At 41.2% G+C, this 24,210-nt stretch overlaps 3 protein-coding genes and 1 long non-coding RNA gene across 17 annotated transcripts; 3 read left to right on the top strand and 1 right to left on the bottom strand.

Annotated features, from left to right (window-relative positions):
- The first annotated feature begins 2,070 nt into the window (after positions 1-2,070).
- Positions 2,071-5,778, top strand: LOC121984562 (pentatricopeptide repeat-containing protein At3g12770-like). 6 transcript variants are annotated; one of them, XM_042537548.1, is made up of 3 exons: positions 2,071-4,204; positions 4,263-4,357; positions 5,186-5,244. In XM_042537548.1, exon 1 carries the CDS (start codon positions 2,254-2,256, stop codon positions 4,003-4,005), a length of 1,752 nt encoding a protein of 583 aa, XP_042393482.1. In that variant the 5' UTR covers positions 2,071-2,253; the 3' UTR covers positions 4,006-4,204; positions 4,263-4,357; positions 5,186-5,244. The 6 variants fall into 6 exon arrangements, with proteins under 6 accessions (XP_042393482.1, XP_042393483.1, XP_042393481.1 ...); XM_042537549.1 differs by having other exon boundaries at positions 4,281-4,357; positions 5,186-5,238; XM_042537552.1 differs by having other exon boundaries at positions 4,003-4,204; positions 5,230-5,778.
- LOC121984564 (stress-response A/B barrel domain-containing protein UP3-like) lies at positions 5,571-11,879 on the bottom strand. Of its 9 annotated transcripts, none has more exons than XR_006112941.1 (3): positions 11,073-11,879; positions 10,550-10,643; positions 5,571-6,938 (listed from the first exon to the last, which is right to left on the bottom strand). XR_006112941.1 is itself a non-coding variant. In XM_042537555.1 (2 exons), exon 1 carries the CDS (start codon positions 11,876-11,878, stop codon positions 11,102-11,104), a length of 777 nt encoding a protein of 258 aa, XP_042393489.1. In that variant the 5' UTR covers position 11,879; the 3' UTR covers positions 5,571-6,938; positions 11,073-11,101. The 9 variants fall into 9 exon arrangements, 3 of the variants coding, with proteins under 3 accessions (XP_042393489.1, XP_042393490.1, XP_042393488.1); XR_006112943.1 differs by having other exon boundaries at positions 5,571-6,935; XR_006112944.1 differs by having other exon boundaries at positions 5,571-6,932.
- On the top strand, positions 7,201-8,586 carry LOC121984563 (transcription factor MYB1-like). The gene is made up of 3 exons (XM_042537553.1): positions 7,201-7,557; positions 7,713-7,842; positions 8,049-8,586. The coding sequence occupies exons 1-3, from the start codon at positions 7,425-7,427 to the stop codon at positions 8,584-8,586; spliced, it is 801 nt and encodes a 266-aa protein (XP_042393487.1). The 5' UTR covers positions 7,201-7,424.
- Positions 11,880-12,049: 170 nt separating the features above from the next.
- LOC121984565 lies at positions 12,050-13,009 on the top strand. The gene is made up of 2 exons (XR_006112947.1): positions 12,050-12,209; positions 12,577-13,009. It is a non-coding gene; the product is annotated as an uncharacterized LOC121984565 (long non-coding RNA).
- The last annotated feature ends 11,201 nt before the right edge of the window (positions 13,010-24,210 follow it).

The raw sequence follows: 24,210 nt of genomic DNA, 5'->3' as shown, positions 1-24,210 counted from the left end.
TTTACCTTGAGCATCGGAAACTCGACCCCTAGTCGGGTTGTCTTTCATTCGGCTCGGGGGATTCCCGGCCGGTCGGCCATCTTAGTCTGGTCGGTTGGGCAGTCAGTCGGCCCCCTCAGTCCGGTCGGTCGGGTCTCAGGGTTGAATCTCTTAACCTTTGACCCCCACGTGTCGTTGACCTTCCGCCAGCGAGGGTCCCCCGTCCTTACCACCGGATCAAGAACTAAGTCCCAAAAGAAGAACAACACAGAATAAATCATTACAACATTTTCAAACCATTATATAACATGTTCCATAACATTCATCTTAACAAAAAAAAACTAATTATCCTATGACATTACAACACCAACATTAGTCAACACTAATTAACCACCTGAACTAATAAGCCACATTACAACCTTCAGCTAGTTCTTACAAACAGTTAATCTGTTATATTACAACAACAACATTACTCAACACTAATTAACAAGACCGAACTTACAAAGTAATAAGGTAAACAGCCAAAAGAGTCAGATTCACTATAACTAATATCCAGACGATTGATGGTACATTTGAATTTCCTAGATTATGTCCACGAGAAGCAATGGGTTCATTACCTAACCTTGACTCTATTTTTCCTAACCTTCCATGACATATTTCACTGTTGTCTTCATCAGACAAAGTATCGGCTACCACCCACTTTTGCCAGCTATGTTGCCCACATCGATAATACCTCCTTCTAGGATTTTTGGTCGATCTAGAAACACATACCAATGTTCTTCGTCTGCAATCCCTGCATGGTACATGTTCAAATTATATATATATTTTTGATGGAGTTGTAACTTGCTGATGCCATGAAATACCAACCTATTAAGCAAACGAGAATTACTTAGAATCAAATATATTTTAATGTTCATAGATTGTATGCTGAATAAATTCAAAAAAAGGAAATAAGATATTTTACGTTACTGTATGTTAAGTTCATTTAGACTGACTCCATGAAAAGGTCCTCATGTTGTTGTATATTCTTATATGGCGAAACCCATACTTATACATAAAAATATAAGTATATAACAGTGAGGGAGAAACCTATCTCTCTAAGCATGCAGAGCAATCAATCCTACTTTCGTGTGCATGCAACAAACACACAAACATAGAATATACACAGATACATATATAGCAGGATGATCAATGTTACAATGGCATAATCATTATCATATGTCAATCCATAATAGATAATATCACAATATAAAGATGTTAAATGTTTCAAACAAATGAGGGTTACATTTTGTTTTTTTAAGAGTAATCTTTAGATTGCTGTATCATGTAGGAGTTTAATCAACAAAATTCAACATCAAATCTGGAACTCAACATTAAAGGAAAGCTCACGCTGAGGAAAGCTCAAACTTTGTTTTTTGGTCCAGATGAATACTGCATTTGTACAGTATTTTGGTCCAGATGAATACTGTATCTGTGCAGCATATGGTTTACATTTTGGTCCAGATGAATACTGCATCTGTGCAGCATATGGTTTTCGAACAATGAGAGTTACATTTTGTTTTTTTAACATCAAATCTTTAGATTGCTGTATCTTGTAGGAGTTTAATCAATAAACTCAACATCTAATCTGGAACTCAACATTAAAGGAATGAGAAAAACTCAAAACATGTACCAACAGTTGAAATCAGCGCGGCAGAGGTTGGGCTGTCGCTGGTCGTCGAGCAGGGCTGGACCTCATAGGAGTCAGGGAACTGTAAACGATCACCGGAGTTGGAGGTGTTGCGGACGCCGGGCGCCGTCGGGGACGCGAGGGGTTAGGGTTGGAAAATATGTGGGCGTGAGGGTTTTCTGCCGTCGGGGACAATGTGGGCGAGAGAGGCTTCCGTCGCCGGCGTGAGGTTAGGGCTCCTCCTCCTCTTCGTTTTGGCTGAGAAACCGGCGACCGTCGCGGACGCAGGGACGATGGAGAGGCTAGGGCTCGCTGCCTCTTGCGTTTCGTGTGAGTTGGATTTTCAACGTGCACGTGCCTTGCACATGATAACTTTTTATATAAACTTTGTAGTATAAAGATGATCCAGAGGATCCGAACTGTTCCACATCCTCTCGGAATCAATCGAGAGACATATACGTGACAACATCGCCTGGACCACGCCAGCCCGTTGGGGTCTCTCTTCTGGTCCAGAATTTTCTGGACGAGGATCTGGCCTCCTCGCTGCTGACCTACATCGCATAGCAAGCGACTAGTTTCTGAAAGTCAAAGCACAAATTCGAAGCATGGTTAGAACCCTTGCTCAGCTGCACACAGACGCCGCGTTCCCCTCCTCCCTCGCACCTGACGGCGCCGCCTTCCTCCACTCCGTCTCCTCCCTCTCCGCCCTCAAATGTCTCCACGCCGTTCTTCTAAAGCAAGGAGGCCTCTTCCTCCACGTCGCCACCAAGTTGCTCGCCCTCGCCGCCTCCCTCTCGCCTTCCGTCCGCTACGCCCGCAACCTGTTCGACGCCGCGCCACGCCGCGACTCCTTCATGTGGAACACCCTGCTCCGCGCCTACGCCGACCTCGGCCCCTGCAATGAGGTCCCCTTCCTCTACGCCCAGATGCACGCCGCCGGTCTTTCCCCGGACCACTTCACCTTCCCCTTCGTCGTCCGCGCCTGCGCGGTTGCCTCCGCCTTCCGCGAAGGGGTGCAGGCCCACTGCGACGCTCTCAGGCACGGCTTCGCCTCGAACCCCTTTTTGCAGACCGCATTGGTCACCATGTACGCCCAGAACGGGGAGGTCTCCGACGCGGAGTTGGTCTTCGGCGAGATGCACTTCAGGAACATCGTCTCTTGGACCTCCATGATCGCTGGGTACGTCCAAAATTTCGTCTTTGGTGAAGCGTTGGGTGTTTTCAGGCGGATGGTGGCTTCCGGGACTCCGCCCAACGAGATCACAATGGTGAGCGTTCTCCCTGCTCTGAGAGGTCCGGAATCCCTAGTCTCCGGGATGGCAATCCACGGCTTCGCCATCAAATTAGGGTTCGATTCGCATCCCTCGTTGGCGAATGCCCTAATCGCCATGTACGCCAGATGTGGGAGCACGAGCGTTGCGAGATCCCTGTTCGACGAAATGCCCGATCGGAACTTGGTTTCCTGGAACACCATGATCGCGATGTACGAGCAGAGCGGCGAGGGTGGCAAGGCGATCAAGCTATTCCGGGCGATGCTGACGGAAAGAGTGCCGCCCAACGGCGTCACGCTGGTGAGCCTCATCTCCGCCTGCGCCGCAATGGGAGCGCTGGAGACTGGCCGGTGGGTGCACGGGTTCGCCCGGAACAGAGGACTCGACGCAGACGTCAGGGTCGGTAACGCGCTGGTGGACATGTACGGTCGGTGCGGAAGCGTCGAGGAGGCAAGGCAGGTTTTCGACAGTCTCACGCCCAAGGGCGTGGTCACCTGGAGCGCCATGATCAGGTCCTATGCTGCACACGGTCGTGTCAGAGATGCCCTGGATCTGTTCGACGAAATGTGCGAGCAAGGACTGAGGCCGAACACCTTCACGTACACGTCCGTCCTGGCGGCGTGCAGTCACGGCGGCCTGGTAGAGGAGGGTTTGAGGCACTTGGACGGGATGAGGGCTTATGGATTAACTCCCACGCTGGAGCACTGCACTTGCATGGTGGACCTCCTCGGCCGTGCAGGGAGGCTGGCGGAGGCATACAAGTTCATTAAGGGTATGGCGGTGGAGCCTGACATCGGGGTGTGGGGAGCTCTGCTGGGGGCTTGCAGAATTCATGGGGAGCTGGAGATGGCGGAGGCGGTGACGGAAGAGCTATCCCGGCGGCGGGGTTGCAGGAATTCAACGGTGTACGTGCTGATGGCGAACATGTATGCAGAAGCCGGGCGGTGGGAGGAGGCGGAGAAAGTTAGGGAGAGGATGAGAGAGATGGAGCTGAGGAAGGACCCCGGCCAGAGTTTCGTCAATACAGACAAGAGCTCAAGTTCTATACAAAGATCCAGTTCAATGCAACAAGTATTTGGTCTGTAGATTAAAAGGGAGAACATTCCAAGAGGCACATCATTTTGAAAATATCGATCGTCCTCCACCGTTGCCTTCACTTTGCGGTTACTCGGCGTAGTGCCCGCCGGGAATGATGTGCCCTTCCCATCTTGTCCTTGCGTTCCTCCTGCCGACAGATCCGTTCCCTTTTGCCTTGTGATTTCCTCGAAACCGTTGCATCGGAAAGGTTAGATTTTTCTTCATTGCATTCCTCTATGACCTCTTTCTGATGGCAATTTCTTCAGTTTTCTCCTTGTGTGCAGGCAATTTGTAATGGTTTAGAGGGATTTCTCGACATGGCCACCAGGAGGTACTTGTGGCGGAGGGCAATGAAGGAACGGTGAGAAAGTTTGATCTGTGGATTCTTTCGGATTTGTTATTTCGTTTTCTGAATTTGAGCATTTTTTCCTAGTTCCTCTGCAATCTACTTGATTGTTTAAAAATGTGACCTTTGAGGTTATCAGCGAGACCGATTACGCATTAATTATACTGAATTTAATTGATTCAGATGCTCTTATCGCAGCTTATTTGAGTCAATATGAACAGAGTTATGTTCTCGTACAATTATCTTGTCCTGTTCCATCAAATAAACTATCAGTAAACAGGCATATCAGTGGCTTCTTTGGAGAGTGATTCTGAACTTGTGAGCCACACTTATCTTTTTCTAGTGAATGGTTAGCAATGCTTTGAAGACTACTTTAGAAAGTTTGGTGTTGAGGTACAAAAAGTTGAAGGAATTGTAATTCTCACTCTTAGCTGATGCAAATATACATACACAAATTCTACTTCAGTGTTGGACATTCTTTTAGTATATCTCATTCTTTAAACCAATTCTTCAATCTCTAGAATTGCATGCATTTTGACACCATTATGAGTTTGATGTGTCTTGTAGAGACGGTATATTCTTGGCGAAGCATTCTCGATTTTCAAGTGGGTTATAAGAGAAGTATTCGCTGTAAAGGGTGAATTAGTCAATCATAAGATCACTTTTAGGGATTTGAGAACATCATCCACCACTTGTTGGAGCATCTGATTCCCCCAAACACTACTTCATTTGGCCATGCAGAACAATCTCTTTTCTCTTAACTCTATCTGATTAATTAGAACCTCAGAATAAATTCTCCTCTTTTCCAGAAATTGTATAGAAATTATATGTCGTAAACTGCAGAACAATCATTCGCACTATAAGAGAAGTAAGCTACACATCTTCAGGGACTGATTTCTCCACTAGAATAAATTCTAAGTATGATCTGAGCCAAAAGCACCATGAAGGGGAGGACTACTTACACTCAGAGGCTTGTTGCAATCACACTGGTACTTCTTGCTATGCTATCACCATTATACATCGACCGGAGAACGCCGATCGAGCTAGATGACGAGTACCACAGCGCAGGAGGATCCCTGCAGGTTTGGCTTCCGTTTGTGCTCATAATTCTGGTCTTTGTCATCAACCTTACTTGCTTCATGGACAAGAAGATCATGAGGTTTGATCCATACTGGATACATAGGTTCGGAGGGTCCTCCTGTGGAATTGTGATGCTTCTTTTAGTTCTGGGGTTTGTGTTGAAGTGTAAGGCATCTCTAAGGGGCGAGGTTTGATCTCCTTTGAATTGCAGCGACATTATCAGTCTTGTTTCAAGCAGAGCCTTTCTGTGACCATGCCACTTTTCTGTTTTCTTTCTTTGGCTTTTTTGCAACCTTGTGAATCGGATTAATCGGTATGTATTGTTAGTCAGTTGGAAGTTTCTCATTTGAAAAACATGTTTAAGCGAGCGGTCTATGTTTGGCAAGTTGGTTAAGTGTACAAGTTGCTTTGGATCAGCTGGAACGAACACTTGGGAGGTGACTGTGAAAGGATGCCTAAAATGTTTATAATTTGTGGAAAATATATTGCAATGTATACTTATACTTGTAGGTCGAAGTGAGCCACCGAAAATTCCCTAGAAACAATCGTTAGCCATTGTTTTTCATAATTTTGTTACCGAAACAGATGGGTGATGATCTTGAAGTGGTCATTGTATGATAGTTAACCATTGTTTTTCATAATTTTGTTACCGAAACAGATGGGTGATGATCTTGAAGTGGTCATTGTATGATAGTTAACCATTGTTTTTCATAATTTTGTTACCGAAACAGATGGGTGATGATCTTGAAGTGGTCATTGTATGATAGTCATGCTACGAGCGCTTCTCAATTTATCTTAATGATCGATGAAAAATTTTTATGGAGCCGGGCCGGTCATCTCAGACTCAACATTACTTAATTTGATTAATCATTTTTAACACTGACAAGCACAATCCAACTCAAGCATGACTTAATATGTACCGAGGCATGCACAGAAAGCATAGTACCAACGGGCTACCCGTGACCTAACATTGGCAAGGAAACCTTCTCAGCATTGGCAATGCAGCGAGCGAGTATTATCGAACTCAAAATAGTAGGTTGACCTCACGTCACAAAAATCAAGTTGACGTTTCCATCTCTCTTTACTACAAAACATCCATGCAAACCCTTAATTGGAGGAGCAGATCTTTCTGTTCCCTGAAGATGATGATGGGGAATTCAATTGCCTCCCTACTGAATAAATTCAAAGCACAGGTTCGACACATTTAGAAGTCGAATTTCAAGATATTAATCCCATTTGAGATGACGATCCTCTTATTGTTCCTCTAAATATTTTACTACTGCATCATGCCCGTGGGAGCTTCGATGTAGTAACTTTGAATGACTCGAGAAGGACCCAAGTGTTACTGCAGCATGCCCTCCCAATTAAGGGCACAGGACGACGCATGTATACATTACCAAAGGGAGACTGATGGATGATAGCAAAAGGCCAAATGTCTATAGAGCTGTCTTTTGTCCTGCATAATAATCCTGCTAATTGATGGAAGGAGTTCGAGGGTGAAAATGGAGTCCTGCTTCTAGATGAGAATGAATCGATGTTAGAAAGTCTACGAGTGGTAGTCATTGTATAGCATACAAGAGCAAAGGTGTAAAAAAGGGGCACGATAAGGCCAATTCAAGCAGAATCTTTGAGGAAAAACTTTAGGAGCATGAAGTGAACTTAAATGACAAACTAATCTCTGGAATATAAAGTCAGTTGGATGTGCTAATGGGAATGCGCCATATCAAGTAAATTAATCCGAGCGGACACGAGCAAGTCATGACAAGCGCGAACAACCTAATCTTCTGCAGAAGCATGCCATTCCAAACAAGCTTGCATCAAAGATCTAAAAGCTCCAACACTGTGGTATCCTACCTTAGTTCCGCACTGGACTTCAATTTCCTTCTCTCCCTAGCTACCTTTCAAATAGCATACGAAACCATGGTCTCTGAACTATAAACCCCTCTTCTTTTCCAGTCGAGAGTTCACTAAATTAAGATTCCCGCTTCAAGAGTTGGAGGAAATGGGAAGGAAATCGTGCTCTTCGACCGAGGAGCTCAATAGAGGAGCATGGACTCCACAAGAAGACAGGGTGCTTGTTTCTTACATAGCAACTCATGGGGCGGGCAAATGGAGGTCTCTCCCTAAAATCACAGGTTTCTTTCTGATTTAAATTTTAATTGCCCTATTAAAGATCTGCTACTGCCTATTCTAATTCTGGATGACTAGAAAGTTTGAAGGTTGTATTGAGTCATCCAACATTAGAATTACCAATGTGTGTGAATTTGGTTTGCTTGAGGAATGCACGCAGGGTTGAAGCGTTGTGGAAAGAGTTGCCGACTTCGATGGCTCAACTATCTACGACCTGATATCAAGAGAGGAAACATCTCCAACGATGAGGAGGAGTTGATTATTAGACTCCACAAGCTCCTCGGAAATAGGTGATTTACATGTTAATCATTGTACTTGATTTTCTTTAGGTGTTCAGATTGATTCTTTTCGAACCTGACTTCGATCTGTTAGAACAGATTCCAAGGGATCCATTTAGCTGTAGTTTTATTTCTACATTTTCCCAAAGGATATAAAATTCTAGAACTTCTTAGTAGTTGATGTGTTTGATCTAAAGTTCCCCAATTGAGACCAATAGATGGTCTCTAATTGCAGGGCGATTGCCAGGGCGAACAGACAACGAGATCAAGAACTATTGGCACACAACCTTAGTAAAAAAGCTGCAAGGCAACTCATCTAAGTTCGAGAAACCATACCCCAATGTCTCAACTCAAACCAAGTCAAACACTAGCTGTGCAGTAACTGAACTGCCACCGACAGAGACCACCATCGTGACTCTGCCAACGAATACCCGGTCGATCATGACCCAGACCACCTGTGATCAGGATGCTCCTCTAATGCTTCCATCGTTGGCCCCCCCAGAGTACTCTAGTTTGGCCATGGACATGGTTGCAGAAACATGGCCTTCTGATTTAGGTGCTTGGGAAGAGACCAACTTCGATGGCATTCCAATTGCAAAGTTTGGATTTGAATCAAAAGGAGGCGATGGCATCAGAAATTATCAGGATCTTAATGATTTAATAGCTAATGATGGAGCAACGATCGGCAACTGGGTGGAAGATGATGGTCTTCAACCAAGCAACACATTGACACCCAGCTTTTGGTTCCTGTCCTAGACAAAGAAACTCCTACGCAGTTCTGTGTGAGAGTCCTCTGTACAGTCGCAAAATTCAATCATGATCATTATGCTCGAAAGCTCTCGAACTGTCAAAATATAATTTTGACCAATCCTACGACCGTATACAAGGGCTTTCACATAGAACACTGCAAATTTACTTCTAGCTCCCCCTGTTCTATGCAAATCTATCTTCTAATTTGTATTGGTTTGTTTGGAATGTCCAAGATTACTTGAGGAACATAGATTAAGAAGAACAAAGAAAAAAAGAGTTTCAGTCATGGTAAACGATAGTGTTCTATTTAAGACGTGAAGGATAATATTGTTTGCTAAAAATCAGGCAAAATAAGAAAAATAAGAAGCCTTTAGCACACGGTTTGAGGGATTCTCTGATGAGTCCACCAGAAGCCTAACATAAAGAGGAATAAGAGTGTGACATGAAGTTGAAATTGTTGGAGATTCCTACAATTTGGTCACCTCAAAACTATTTAAATAGTTACTCTGTGAAATAGAACAAACTAAAATTTCCCCAAGAGAAAAAGATAATTTTATTGACTATAAATCATAGAGGGAAAAAAAAAAAGCGGTAAACCTATCCTAGGAGTTTTCTTAAGTATCCCTATAATGAACACAGCAAGTAAATGAAATAAGTTCTAAATGCAGCACATAGTGCATAAGGAGTATGCAGGGTACCAGGTAAGATCAAAAAGCTTCTGATTAGTATGGAAATACCTGACGATAAGTAGTGACTTCTTTGGAATAAGTTTTATGTACCAGATCTGAAATAATTGAAACAAACACGATTTGATAATGTAAATATGTAATGACTTAAAGAATCTTAGCATGTCAAATTTTATCCTATTTAACTTTCATATTTTAAATTTTAAACCGCCAATTAAGTTAAACCAAATCAACTCATGACATTTGGGATTCTAGCATGGTCTAACTAAGATTCGATTGAGTCTATCACGTTGGTGCGGAGGTTATGATCGTGTGAGTCCAAACTGAACTCGATTTGGCCCTGTAATGAGTAAATTAAAGTTGAACTAATGAATACTTGGATTAGGCTGCTTTGGTTGTGTTAATTGGGTCATTGGAGAAGTTATAGGAGCATGTAAACCTTCTTCCCTCGGCTTCCCAGGTGGCTCATACCTATGTCGTGTACCTCATTATTCTATAGCCTCTACGCCACCCTCTTCTTTTTCGTCGCTACCTAAACCCAACCATCGCTAACCATGTGCATTGGAGTTGATCACTGATTTATAGCTAGTCTGATGAAATAATTTTAAAAATGAACTAGAATATTATTTCCCAAGTTATTATCTAACCACCATTCTTATTATTTCTTACTTCATACCAAGGGAATCACAAAATCCTGCAATAGTACTGAGTTTTACATTATTTGCTCTCCAAAAATTACATATTTTAAAGCAGCACCACAAGCTAGCACATTGAGTGAATTGAACTAGTCCAGCAAAATGATCGAATTGAGTGGGATGAAGAGACTAAACAAACCAATCATGTTGGTCGAATAGGATCGGTAGGGTATGCTGAGCAAAATGAGCGGATTAAGTTAAGGAACGATTCAGATGAAGGAGTTGCACCTAGTGGAACAGGTTGTTTGAGCAGCACCTGTTTGGGCGTTTCAAAGGACTAGGTTTATTAATTGAAGGAATGTTTTATTGTCTGTAGATTTATTCCTCATCTACTAACAAAATTCCTATAAAATGATCCATATATTTTATTCTATAGACTAAACTAAGAAATACATATCCTGTTCCATTGTCTAAGCATAATGGCTTTATTCCCTAACAATTTCATTCCATGAAAGCCAAATTCTAAGAACATCTGCCACAAATACAGTTCTGCAAAGGAAACTATCTCTTTGAGGGCACTTGCAAAGAAAATAATGAATTGTAACAAAGAAGATGAAGTTTTGAATGAAGCTTGGTAGAAATACATACCCTGTTCAATTTTCAAGGAGAAATGGCTTTATTCCCTAACAATTTCCTTCCATGAAAGCATAATTCTAAGTACATCTGCCACAAGTACATAATTCTGTAGAACAAACTATTTCTTTGAGGGCATTTGCAAAGAAGAATGAATTATAACTAAGAAGATGAAGTTTTGAACGAACCTATGTAGAAATACATATTCTGTTCAATTTTCCAAGAATAATGACTTTATTCTCTAACAATTTCATTTTATGAAAGCATAATTCTACGAAAACATGCCACAAGTACAGAATTCTGCAAAGCAAACTATTTCTTTGAGGGCATTTGGAAAGAAAACAACGAATTGTAGCAAAGAAGATGAAGTTTTGCATGAACCTTTGCAGAACAATTTTCTAACATTTTCTTTCCATGAAAGCATAATTCTAAGTATATCGCCCACAAAAACAAGATTCTGCAAAGCAAACTATTTCTTCGAGTGAATTTGCTAAGAAAATAATGAATTGTAACAAAAAAGATGAAGTTTTGAAAGAACCTTTGTAGTGTGCAGTCGAAGAAGAAACATCAAAGATCACCAGTAGAAGGTGGCGGCACCACGAAATCAAGCACAATGGAGCTCTCCAGGAGCGGCTTAACCTTCTCCTCCACCGAATCCACCGTATTCTTCTCTCTCGCATCCATCGCATCAAGCTCCTCTATACCGGGGAAGACTGCCAGGAGCCCCATGCCGTACCCCTTGGCCCTGGCCAGCGAGAAGTTTTCCCCAAAACTCACCTGCGTGCCGACCGGCGGCGCCGATGCCGACGCCTTGGCTTTCGCAAGCATCTCCTTGAGCTCCGACTCGGCGCCCTCCTTCGCCTTCGCGAGGGTCAGCCGCATGGCCGATCCGGGCGGGGGCACCATCGGGCCATCGATATTAGCGACCCAATCGACGGCCAAGATGTCTTCGAGGATTGGGAGGCCGAGCTCCTTGACGACGGCTACGTGAGCGGGGTGCGCGGAGTAGGCTGCCAGGTCGTCTTTGGACCGGTATCGTCCGTGGAGCATGTGGGTGAACCCGGCGGCGGCGGATCGGCGGTGGAGGACGGGGCCGGCGGTAACGTGGGCGACAACGTCGAGGGATACCAAGGAGCGGACGCCGGACATAACGGCGTCGATCTTGGATTGGTCGGCGAAATCGAGAAATTTGAAGAGGACGACGTGCTCGACAGCGGTAGATCTGGCGGCGGAGGAGAAAGATTGCGCGGGGGAATGGTAGCGATGGAGTGAAGAAAAGAAAAGGGAGGACCTGAGGGATGAGAAAGAGCTGTGACAATAACGGAAGGTTTTCCCACACGCCATGGTTTACAACTGCTTTGACCGCGGCGGCGGCGGCGGCCAATGTCGGTCGGCGAGCCCGTGCCCGCCTCTGCTTCCCAGTGGTGTCCAGGGGCCGGATCCGGATCTTTTCGGATCCGAAAGAGTTAGGGTCAGAGTTTTAGGGCTCGGGGCAATTGGATTTTCTCCTTTCGACCCGATTTTTATTATTATTAAAATATTTGGGGCAACGCCACGCCTTTGCTCTCCGCCGCGGCGGCGAATCTTTTCATCTCCTTCCAGATTCGATCTAGCATCGACGCTTTAGCGGCTTCATCGTCTCCTTCCTCTCGCCGCCGCCCTCCGCATTCCAGAGGTATGCCTCAGGGACACACCAATTTGCTAGGAAAATGATCTATTTTCGATGCGATTTGGTTCCATGGTTTTATTGCTCCTCCGTCCGTCCTCCGGTGGCTGTTTTCTTTCGATTTTCCTTCCTCGATCCCTCGTCTCGATTATTTCAACGAGCCGATCTGTGAAATGAGGCTTCGAGAAAGCCACGGAGCAGCTTTTCTGAAATGGAGGCTCCACGGCTAATATTTCTCCCCAATCTGTATCTGTCGTGCCCTAGTAAACCCTAACAATTTGCTTTTCCGCTTTCTTCTGATTCCTCAGCAGACATTCTTGTTCGATCCGATCTCGTTATTCCTTTTCATTTGATTAAATTGTTTCGTTTTCTGCAGGGAATTTGGCGACGGAGAAAAGGCGACGATGGAGAGGGATACCTTGTCTGTCATCGGCAACAGAAGCCAGGTCACGGGGAGCTTCCAAAAGAGCTTCCTGCAGGTGCAGAGCATCCTGGACCAGAACAGGCTCCTGATTAACGAGATCAACCAGAACCACAACTCCAAAACCCCCGACGACCTCAGCCGCAACGTCGGCCTGATTCGAGAGCTCAACAACAACATCCGCCGCGCCGTCGATCTCTATGGTGATCTATCCGTCTCCTTCGCTGACTCCATGGGCGGCCACAAGAGGAACACAGCTATATAAAGAGTCGATTCAATTAGAAAGAGGCAGTAGAGGATGAGACAGTTTACACTTGCTTGGATACAAAAAACAGTGTATAAGCTTGGAGATGATAGATCACACAGAAACATAACAGATTATTATTTACTTTCTCAGTTGTGATCATGTCGTTCGGATTGATGGCTAGTTCTTAATTTGCCTGTGTTCCAGAATGTCTGATTCTTGCAACAAGCAATCCTTGCTGAACTTATTGTCTGAGTGAGCAAAATGAAGTGCATATGGTGCAAAATGAAGTTCACTAATGGTCTGTTTGGGAGGAGGTGAGGGAAGGGGAAATAAGGGGAAGAGAAACTTTGAACCTCGTTTGGGAAGGAGTGAGGAAAGGGAAGGAAAGGTAAGGAAGGGTAAGTTTTAACCTTCGTTACCCATGGAAACAGAAATTTTCTTACACCCCGAATTGGGGTGTAAGAAAGGGGAAAGGAAAATAAAATATTTTTTATTCCAATTCTATCCATGTTCTTAATAGTTTAAGAAATATTTCAATTTCTAATTTAACTATATCGCCGGATTTCAATTTCCTTACCTTCTTCACAGTTCGCTTGCTACCAGATTATCAGAGGAGGGCATCCGACACGTCTTCTAACTGAATTGAAAGAAGAAACTATTTTTATCGTCAAAATTTAAAAGGATATCTATTATTTTTTAATTTTTCCATCAAAATTTAATAAGTTTTAAAGAATAGGAATTCTCGTTATCAACGTTATCTTTCAAATTTTTTTATTTAAGATTTCTAAAATCATTTATTTCATTATTTCTCATTTAATTACTTGATTATCGATAATTCATTATTTTGTTATGAATAGTATAAAAAATAATTTTTTATTAAAAAATAGTTAATTTAAATGATAATATAAAAAATTAATTTTATTATTAAAAATATCTAATTTATATTTGTAAAATAAATATTAATATTATGAAAATTTTCTAATTTAAAAAATAAGGATATTTTTATAACTTTATCTATTTAACTTTCATTCCCCTTCCTTTCCTCCCAAACAAAGTAATACATGTTACGTTAATGAACCTTCCATCTCTCTCAAACAAGGAGAAGTTAAATACTTTACTTCCCCTCACTTCCCCTTCTTTCCCCTCCCTTCCCCTTCCGTTAATGAACTTTGCCTCACTTCATCCAAACAGAGGGTAAGATGCACATTTAAGCTGGTAAGTTTGGGGCAAACAAGAATGGATATTGATCACAGAATGCGCGAAAGAACTGACAGATTTAGCAATTGACATTCTGTATGAAATAGTTTCTTCCAAAACAGGTCAAAAATTCTTCGATCACTAGTAGCCATCAAGTTGTAATATGCATAAATTTCATTCTGTCTAAGGCTCATCCTCGAGACCACCATCCTATTGCTTCAAATCAAATATGTTGGTCCTGTGTAGATCGGTTAGAGGGGAGATGAATAGAAAAGGTTAACAAGGTTAACACTTCGCTTGCTTTTGGAACTTAGCAAGGAACACAGGTTAATTTAACAAAAAATAAAAACATAAAAAGAAAGTAAGAGAGATTTTACTTGATTTGTAATCGGGGAGGTTATTAATCCAAGGCAGTGGAATCTCGTTAAATTTCTTCTTCGATATAGGCGGAAAAGCCTCTTACACACGTTGAAAACACTAACAAATTAAATAGAAGGAAGAATTGAACGTACGAGTGTGTTCTATAAAAATTCAAGAATCAGGGTTCGATTTATAGTCCACTGGTCGAACTAGTAGTTTATTGATGTAACAGTTCTCGAGCGCCTGGACCCAATCCGAGTGCCTGGACGTGGTCGCCTCGATCCATTCTGTAAAGGTTTTCTGATAAGCGTTTATTGGCTCTCAAGCGTCTAGACGCGATCTGGGCTCTTAAATTCAACTGACGTGACTCCGCGTTAATCCTCTTCGTCGCAACGACTCCGTGACCTAGCCCGTTCTGCTGTGGGTGCCTAGACCTAGTTCAGGTATCTGGAATCCAAGCGCTTGGACTTGATCCAGACGCTTGGACACAATTAGCTCGGCATTGACTTGTCTGGTCGCTTGGGTGATCCTTTGGTCGTTCAAAGTTGAACTCACTCGAACTCAACTCTAGCCTTCTCCTCGAGCAGTCTTCCTCTCCGGCTTCTCGTTCCTTGGAAACGTTGCACGTGTTCTTCTAATTCGTCAGTGTACTCTTGATTTTCCACATCACCTCGTCCCTCGGATGCACTAAGCTCATTGACTCGTTTCCCATGTCATCTTTCTCGCTAGCTGCGTCTTCCGCTCGATTTTTTGTTTTCCTAAGTCCCTGCACACTTAGACACAAAACATCAAACACGCATAATCTAACTTAACTCAGTTGATCGCATCAAAATCAATCCAGAGTACTTACAATCTCCTCCTTTTTTATGTGCATCAATCCAAGTTAAGTTAGGGTTAAACCGAAATGAAATAATTTAAATAAGCAAATTTGTATTTATAATAGATAATAAATTTACAATAAATTCAAGGAATTTACATTTATAACTGATAATAAATTTTACAAAAAAGTTACGTAAATAATATAAAATTTTTACCTCTTCCTAGCTTATACCTTTCCTCTTAACTTAATCTTTCTAACTTTCTCCCCTTTAATCACATCAAAAAAATATTAAGGAAAAATTTGAAGAAAAATTAGAAAATTGTTGAAACTTTTTCTAGGGTTGTGAAACAGAATAATCCAAGATTGTAGAAAAATAATTTAAAAATAATTTTATTATTTCTAAAAATCTTGAAATTTTTTATCAATAACAATCATAATTAATTAAAGTATGATAAAAATTTCTATACACAAAATATTTTTATTTTAACCGTAATAAATATTTTGAGTAGATAAAGCTATTTTTAAAAATAAAATATTTAAAAATAGTGTTCAAGTCCTAAAAATCTGTATAATTTTTATACTCATTCAAAATACAATAGTGATTATTCAAAAAAAAATTAAGTTTTTCAAAATTAATCTTTAAAATATTTTATATTTTATATTTTAGTTTTTATCAAAAATTAATAAAACATTAATTACTAGTCAACAAATTCCTAAAACTTTTATACTAATAGTTAGTTTATTTGTGCATCTCATGAAAAAAAATTCAAAAAAATATGAATAACAGATATAGGAACTAATTAATTTTGTAAGTAATATTAAAAATTAAAGTAAATTAAAATTAAAATTAAAGCAAACATAAAAATTAATTTTAATCAAACTTATGATTTAGGAACCCAAAATAAGTTCCTATCCCAAAATAAGTATGAAATTTTTGTGGAATATAATTATTAAGAATTTTTATAATTTGGCCCAAATACCAATTAAGTTTTTTATAAAAATTATTTTGTGAAGTATGAGTTTCAACGTATTGAATTTTTTAATAGTTCTATTTTACTTTTTTAATTTAGCATTTTCATACTTAACTCTATCAAAATCATCTAATGGACATGTTTTAGCTAAAATAGTTTTCAATTTCATATTGTTCTTTTTTAGTTTAACATATTTAGAAATTAACTTGCAAGAAGATTTAGTCATTAATTTGATACATGAATATAGCTGATCAGGAGGTAAAGATATACCTCACTCCTTATGTCTGATGTGAAGCTGGATTCTCCCCCTTCATCATCATTGTCTTCTAACGAAATTCCCCCTTCATTGATGTTTTCTTCTGTGGTTGCTTCATCATCTGATTCTTGGTGACTGACCATTAGTGTTAGTCTGGCATATTCTTCTTTTTCGGATTCTGATGACGATGTTTCGTCCCACGTGGCCTTGAGGTTTTTGTGTTTGAATTTATTTAACCTTTATTTTTCAGTTTTAGGCAGTTATCCTTTATGTGTCCCTCTTCATCATAGTTGTAGTATCTGATTTTTCTTTTACCTTGTAGATTTTTCTTGGCCTGCATCTCATTAAACTTGTTAGATTTTTTTTAAAAAAAATTAACTTTCTTAGTATGTATGCTTCTTGATCTTCGTCGAGGGATGACTCTGAATCTAGTTCGACCTTTTTATATATTCAGGGCGATGTTGTTTGACTTTTCTATGTCTTTAAGACTTGCACATCAAGACTCGTGAAGTTCGAAAGTTGAAAACAAATTCTCTAGCGTACTTACTGTTGGTGTAGTCAGCACCAATGGTCAAACCTGAGTTTTGATGAATGACAAATAGGTTAAAATTAGACGTGTTATGTCTAACCTTGTTATCGAGTGTGTAGGGTTGACTGACCCTAGTCAGGATATTCGATTCCTGATTGGTTGAAGACCAGATGTGTGATTTAGGCAAGTCGGGATGTTTGATTCCCGATAGGTTGAAGTCTAGATGTGCGATTCTGGCAAGGGTCGGGATGTGCGATTCCTGATTGGAGAAGACCGGATGTGCGATTCTGGTAGGTCGAGATGTGTGATTCCCGGTTGGAGAAGACTGAATATGCGATTCTGGTAGGTTGGGATGTTTGATTCCTAAAGTCCAGATGCGTGATTCCGGAGGTAACTCTACACCTAGTAAGTGAAGGTAAGTCACTGGAGGAGAGTGACTAAGTGAGGGTGCGCCCCCATTCGAAGGAATAGTAAGTGTAAGTCCAATTTAAGTTATTTCGGAAACCTAAATTGAGACTCTGATTAGATCCTAGTCTTAAGGAGACAAGGTCTAATTACTACTCCTTATTATTACTGTGCTAATATTTGTCTTGTATGTTATTGGACTAACACTTTTTATAGGGAAAAAGTAGCAAAAAAAAAGGCCTCGGTTGTGTTAGGATCGGTTGAGCTAGAGGGGGGGGTGAATGACTCACTTCTTTTTGCTGACCAACTTTGTTTTCCACAGCGAAAATCTAAAGGCAATACTAACACCGGTATTTACTTGGTATCCACCTCCTCAAGGAGGTGACTAGTCCAAGGATCCACACCACTTACACTCTTTCACTATCAAAAACCCTCATTCTCGGAATCACACCGAAGGTGGAGAAACCTTAACAGAAATACAACTCTCCCTTCTCTTCAAAGTAAATATTACAAACACTACAAAGAAGAAGAAGAGAGGGATTACAAGCTTTAACCGGCTTCTTCTTTGCAGTGAGACTTCAGTAAGTAGTGGAGAGGAGCTTGAACCCTTTCCTTTGAATCTTGATCACTTGAGAGCTTTCAAAAGACTTGGAGAGCAATGGAACAGTATGATTTTCGTTTTTTTTGTTTTCCAGTTTCTTCCCGTGTTTTAAACGTTGAGAAAACTAGCCGTTTCTCACGCCGTCGTCGCCATGGATCGATTGGGATTATATCCCAATCGATTCACAAGTATCCGTTGGAAGCCATCGCGTCAAGATCAACGGTGCAGATTCTTTTATTTGACTTGGATCGATTGGGGCAGCGTTTGAATCGATTCAGCCACTTGCTCATGAAATCGCAGTTTCGTGAATCGATCGGCCGATCGATTCAATACCTTGAATCGATCGGCTGATCGATTCAGAACGATTTTGTGCTTTGCACAAAATGTTCATGGATCGATCGGCTGATCGATTCAATCCCTTGAATCGATCGGCTGATCGATTCAGAACGATTCTGTGCTTCGCACAGAATGTTCACGGATCAATCGACCGATCGATTCAGTACCTTGAATCGATCGGCTGATCGATCCAGACGCATTCTGTGCTGCGCAGAACCTTACCAATCGATCAGCCAATCGATTGCCTTACCTTTAATCGATCGACTGATCGATTCAGAGGCAATTTGCCGCACAGCCATGTCTGAATCGATTTACCAGTCGATCTCTGACAGTGAGCCTATCACACACATAATCTTGTGACTTGCAGGAGCTTCTCTTGCCAAGAATCCGGTCCCCGACCTTCTTGGACTTCTCTTGCCTTGCATCTGGTCTTCTGACCTGCAAGAACTCTTTTTGCCAAGAATCCAGTCCTCGACCTTCTTGGACTTCTCTTGCATCTGGTCTTCTGACCTGCAAGAAACTCCTCCTGCAAACTCACAATGCATGTTAGTTCCACCGTATTAACCTAAACTTAAATAATTGTCAACACATTGAAACTTCCAGGGCATGATTGCACCAACAATCTCCCCCTTTTTTATGTTTGACAATCTATTTAAGTTTAGGTTAGTTTCCAGTACAATGATAAATAATGATTGTAGCTTACTGAAATAATAATTGCATAATTGCAGTAAGCTTGATTTTAATTTTCTGAGATAAGCATAAGCAATAAGCATGAACTTCAACATAGATCTCCCCCTTTGTCAAAAATCAAAAGCAAATAACTCTCCCTCAATAAGTTCACAAAGCAAATACGATAAATCCAAGGAATGCTCCCTCTAAAACACACATATATCAACAAAACATAACAACACTGAAATGTAGAATCAAAAGGAGAGCTTAGCATAAAAGTATATCATACATTCAAAATGAAAGAAAGTTCACAAAAAGGACTCCAGAATAACCATCCATACAACAAATAAAAACATATCACATAGGAACATAAAACTCGATAAGCTCGTCGCCAGGAGGAGGGGGATCAGGATCAACAGCTGGAGCGGACGTAGTAGTCGGAGCAGGAACCGTCGCAGAGTCAGGATCAGGGCATCCTCAGCAGGGGGAACAGGGGCGGGGGATGGACCAGACTGAGACGGGTGAACCGTCACCCACGAGCCCACTAAGTCCACTAGTGTATCCAGAGTCCGCTGTATCGAAGTCATAGTCGCCTGCATCGAAGTCTGCTGCTGGACCATGGTATCCAACTTGGTACGCAGGCTGGCTACCTCCAGGGTCAGCTCCTTAAGGCGAGTGGAAACCGTCTCCTCAAAAGTCGGAGAAGCTGGCCCGTGGAACTCCTCCTCAGCCTCATCCTCCGCAGGAGCCAAGGCCTGTGCATCCCCCCTGTGGCGAGCCCGGGGTCCCTCCCCAAAAGCACGGCCATCGATCCATCGAGCTCCAGCTGGACCACCAATCAGACCCGACTTCTTGAAAGAGCGGGAAGAAATCGAGAATAAGTCACTGTCATGTGCTCCAACCGTCCCCGGGAGACATCTACCTTCTGGGACGCCAGCCAATTTGTGATAAGATGCCCGAAAGGCATATGTATCGTCTGCTGCACGGGCTGGGTAAAATGAATGATGCAATGAAAGATGTTCAGAGCGATGTTGATGTCAAGGGAATGACGAATGGCATAGAGAGCAAACATATGAGGCGGTCGTAGAGTGGCTAGGGCACGAGAGGCAATGGGGAAAAGACAGTTGATGATCACTTTAAACAAAGCGACATTTTCAGCCGATAACTCAAGAGAAGAAAACTTAGTGATATGAGCATTTGGCCCATCCGGACGAGGACGACCAAAGAAGAACTGATGCATGGATGCAATGCTAATATGCTCAAAAGGTGGAGGCAGCTCATCGGGAAGATTTGGATAAAAGACAAAATCATTGTTTGAAGGTAGACATTCGAGATAAGATTGAAGAATCTCATAAGAGAAGTCCAGGCTCCGTTTTGCAACACGAGTGCGATAATTTACACCATCTGAAGTGTGTAAATTATTATAGAATTCGGAGACAAGACCTATATTGATGTCCCTCTCACAAGTCAACAAAGAGTCAAGTTTATAATGCTTGAACCTATTATAGGTATCAAAACAAGAAGATCTATAATATTGCAAATTCTCTGATCTAGGGGGAATAAGTTTGAAGGTGTTTTTGGTGAAAGCTTGTTGCATTGCAGCATTTGGAAACCTAGGATCAGTGCGAGGTTGAGGACGTGAGGAAGGTACAGATGATCCTTCGCCCGATTCACGAACTTTTTGTTTCTTTCTGTGGGATAGAAAACAAATACAAGAGATGCACACGGTTTGACAGTGAACGGGAAGGATAAGCAAGGATTCAAGGGTAATGCAAGTAGTGTAATGCACGAGGGATAATGCAATGCACAAAGACACACAAGAAACATATAGATTAGGTCAAAAATAGGAGCAAAAAGAACAACAAGGAATGGAGCAAAGAATTTTACCTAGGGTTAGGGTTTGGAGTCCGCATTTTGTGTGAGGACGCGGAGACGAGGAAAGGTGCTGCCTAGTGCGTCGAGAGAGAACTGGAAGAGAAGTGGAGTAGCTCCCCTTCGCCGGAGAAGCACGCCGGAGTGACGATCGAGACAGATGAAAAACGTCGTCTGGGAAGTCACCTAGGGCAAGACCGCGTCGAGAGAGAGAAAAAGGAAGAAATAGAATGAGGGGATCGATTCGGATCTAAGGGTTTAAGACGGGTTTTAAGGTCTCGATCGATCGACCGATCGATTGAGAGTAAGTGAATCGATCGGTCGATCGATTCACAATGATTCTGTGAAAATCGAAACAAACGGCTGAATCGATCCATAGATCGATTCAAACGCCTTCTGTGGAAAACCAAAAGGGCGTCTCAATCGATCCATTGATCGATCGAGGTATTCTGAATCGATCCATTGATCGATTCAGATACCTTCTGTGGAAAACCGAAAGGGTGTCTCAATCGATCCATTGATCCATCGAGGTGCTCTGAATCGATCCATGGATCGATTCAGATGCCTTCTGTGACCGAGTGCGAGCCTCCCAATCGATTGAGAAGCCTGATATTTCTGCACTTCTGAAGACCTTTCAAAACCCATATTCGAACAAAAATAGAAAATTGTACATTACTCCAAAAATCATGAAATTTTGCATAGACACTATATATGTCCTATATTATCAATGAGAAATAAAGTTTAATAAAAATAAACTCGTCTTAGTGAAAACTTACACAAAACCGAAAATTATTGAAAACTTCAAAGATATGAGGAAGGTTGTATCTACTTGTTTCACAATAATCTCCACCCAATAACACACTTCAACCAATGTTTCAGAAGTGAGTTTTTATATGGTAAATTTAAAATTTCCAATCATAATCGTAGGGCAACGTGCACATGAGTTGTACACTTGCTTTCCCTATGATTGGACAAATGAATGTTTCATATGAAAATCATTTTTCTTGACCAACTTAATGCATCATAACAAGCATTATGACCAAGATAAATGTTCCTAACCTCTCACCCCCATCTAAATCACCCAAAGAGGCCAACCCTATGTGTTTGTGAGAGGCAAAAGTTAAGGTGAAGAACCTAAAAGCTTTACCTATAAAGTGACCATGGAGGATTTGATTTAATCAATACAACACATTCCCAATTCTCTTCTATGAAAACTAAATTCAACTTCGGGAAGAGGTTTGGTGAAGATATCGGCTAAATTTGATTTTGATCCAACATAATTTAAAATGATATCACCTCGAGTTACATGATCACGAATAAAATGATGTATAACCTCTATGTGTTTCGTTCTTGAATGATGAACGGGATTTTTGGTTAAGTTGATTGTACTCACATTATCACAAAGAACTTGAACATTGTTATAGGTAAGTTGATAGTCTTCTAGAGTATGAGTCATCCACAATAATTGTGATACACACTCTCCCATGGTAATATATTCCGCTTCGGTTGTGGAGAGAGCTACACAATGTTGTTTTCTACTTGACCAACTTACTAGAGAAGATCCTAGAAATTGACAACTACCACTAGTACTTTTGTGATCCAATTTGCATCCGGCATAATCGGAATCGGTATAGCCCACTAGGTCAAATGTTTCGGTTCTAGGATACCAAAGACCAACATTTTGAGTCCCCTTGAGATAACGAAGAATTCGCTTAAAGGCACTCAAATGTGACTCCTTGGCACAAGATTGATACCTAGCACATATACCTACGGCGAAAAGTATATCCGGTCTACTAGCCGTGAGATAGAGAAGACTTCCTATAGCACTACGATACACCTTGGAGTCAACTTCTTTCCCTTCAATGTCTTTACCCAACTTAGTATTTGTGGCCATGGGGGTAGATATTTCCTTTACATTTTTCATCCCAAATTTCTTAAATAACTCTTTGACATATTTGGATTGATGAATGTAAATGCCTTCTTTTGTTTGTTTAATTTGTAATCCTAGGAAAAATGTCAACTCACCAACCAAACTCATTTCAAATTCACTCTCCATGTGATTAATGAATTCATTTAGAAAATCTTTATTTGTGGAGCCACAAATAATGTTATCTACATATACTTGGGCCACAAATATATCATTACCACTATTTTTCAAGAATAAAGTGGGATCAATTTTTCCTCTATAAAACCCTTTCGATATTAGAAAGGTGGACAATCGTTCATACCAAGCCCGGGGAGCTTGTTTTAGCCCATATAAGGCCTTTTTAAGCTTATATACATGGTTTGGACACTCCAAATTTTCAAACCCCGGTGGTTGCTCAACATAGACTTCTTCTTTTATGACACCGTTTAAAAATACTGATTTTACATCCATTTGGTACAATTTGAACCCCTTGTGGGCGGCAAAGGCCAACATCATTCTAATTGACTCTAATCTTGCTACGGGTGCATAAGTTTCATCATAGTCCAACCCTTCTACTTGATTGAAACCCCTAGCGACCAATCTAGCTTTATTTCTCACCACTATCCCTTTATCATCAAGTTTGTTCCTAAAGACCCATTTTGTATCAATAATTGATTTGTTGGCAGGCCTAGGAACTAAATCCCAAACTTGACTTCTCTCAAATTGAGATAATTCATGTTGCATTGCTAAAATCCAATCCGGATCAAACAAAGCATCATCAATGGTTTTTGGTTCTATTTGAGATATTAAGGCAACTTGACTTCCTTCATTTCTAAAATAAAATCGAGTTCTCACTCCTTGAGTAATGTCTCCTACTACTTGATCTAAGGGATGATTTACATGAGTCCTAGTAGGTCTTGAGTCTTGATTTGTTATAATTTCGGGTTCAAGAGGTAAAGGTTCATTTTTCTCACCATCACTTTCTTGATTTTCTTCTCCTTGATGATTTACCTTATTTAGTGTTAGTTTCTCTAACTCAAATTGTAATTCTTCATCGTTTGTTCTTATAGAGTTTAAAGAGAGATTTTCTTCAAATACAACATTTAGTGATTCTTCAACTAGTTTTGATCTCTTGTTGTAAATTCGGTATGCCTTGCTATGACTTGAGTAACCTACAAGAATCCCCTCATCCGCCTTAGCGGAAAACTTTCCCAAGTGATCCTTGGTGTTTAGAATATAGACTTTACACTCAAATACTCTAAGATACTTAATTGTAGGTTATTTACCAAACCATAATTCATGAGGTGTTTTTCCTAGAAACCTATGTATTAAAGTTCGATTTTGGACATAATAAGCCGTATTAATTGCTTCGGCCCATAGGAAACTGTGTAGTGAATATTCATTTAACATGCTCCTAGCG

The sequence above is a fragment of the Zingiber officinale genome, chromosome 5B, assembly GCF_018446385.1.
Source record: "Zingiber officinale cultivar Zhangliang chromosome 5B, Zo_v1.1, whole genome shotgun sequence".
NCBI classification, from domain to species: Eukaryota; Viridiplantae; Streptophyta; class Magnoliopsida; order Zingiberales; family Zingiberaceae; genus Zingiber; species Zingiber officinale.
This window is presented reverse-complemented; position numbering and strand designations above follow the sequence as displayed.

Bases quoted from the DNA above. Each gene is read 5' to 3' on its own strand.
- LOC121984564 (XM_042537555.1), bottom strand. From the start codon at position 11,878: ATGGCGTGTGGGAAAACCTTCCGTTATTGTCACAGCTCTTTCTCATCC.
- LOC121984563 (XM_042537553.1), top strand. From the start codon at position 7,425: ATGGGAAGGAAATCGTGCTCTTCGACCGAGGAGCTCAATAGAGGAGCA. The intron at 7,558-7,712 runs GTTTCTTTCTGA...GAATGCACGCAG, and splicing joins GTCTCTCCCTAAAATCACAG to GGTTGAAGCGTTGTGGAAAG. The intron at 7,843-8,048 runs GTGATTTACATG...TGAGACCAATAG, and splicing joins CACAAGCTCCTCGGAAATAG to ATGGTCTCTAATTGCAGGGC.
- LOC121984562 (XM_042537547.1), top strand. From the start codon at position 2,254: ATGGTTAGAACCCTTGCTCAGCTGCACACAGACGCCGCGTTCCCCTCC.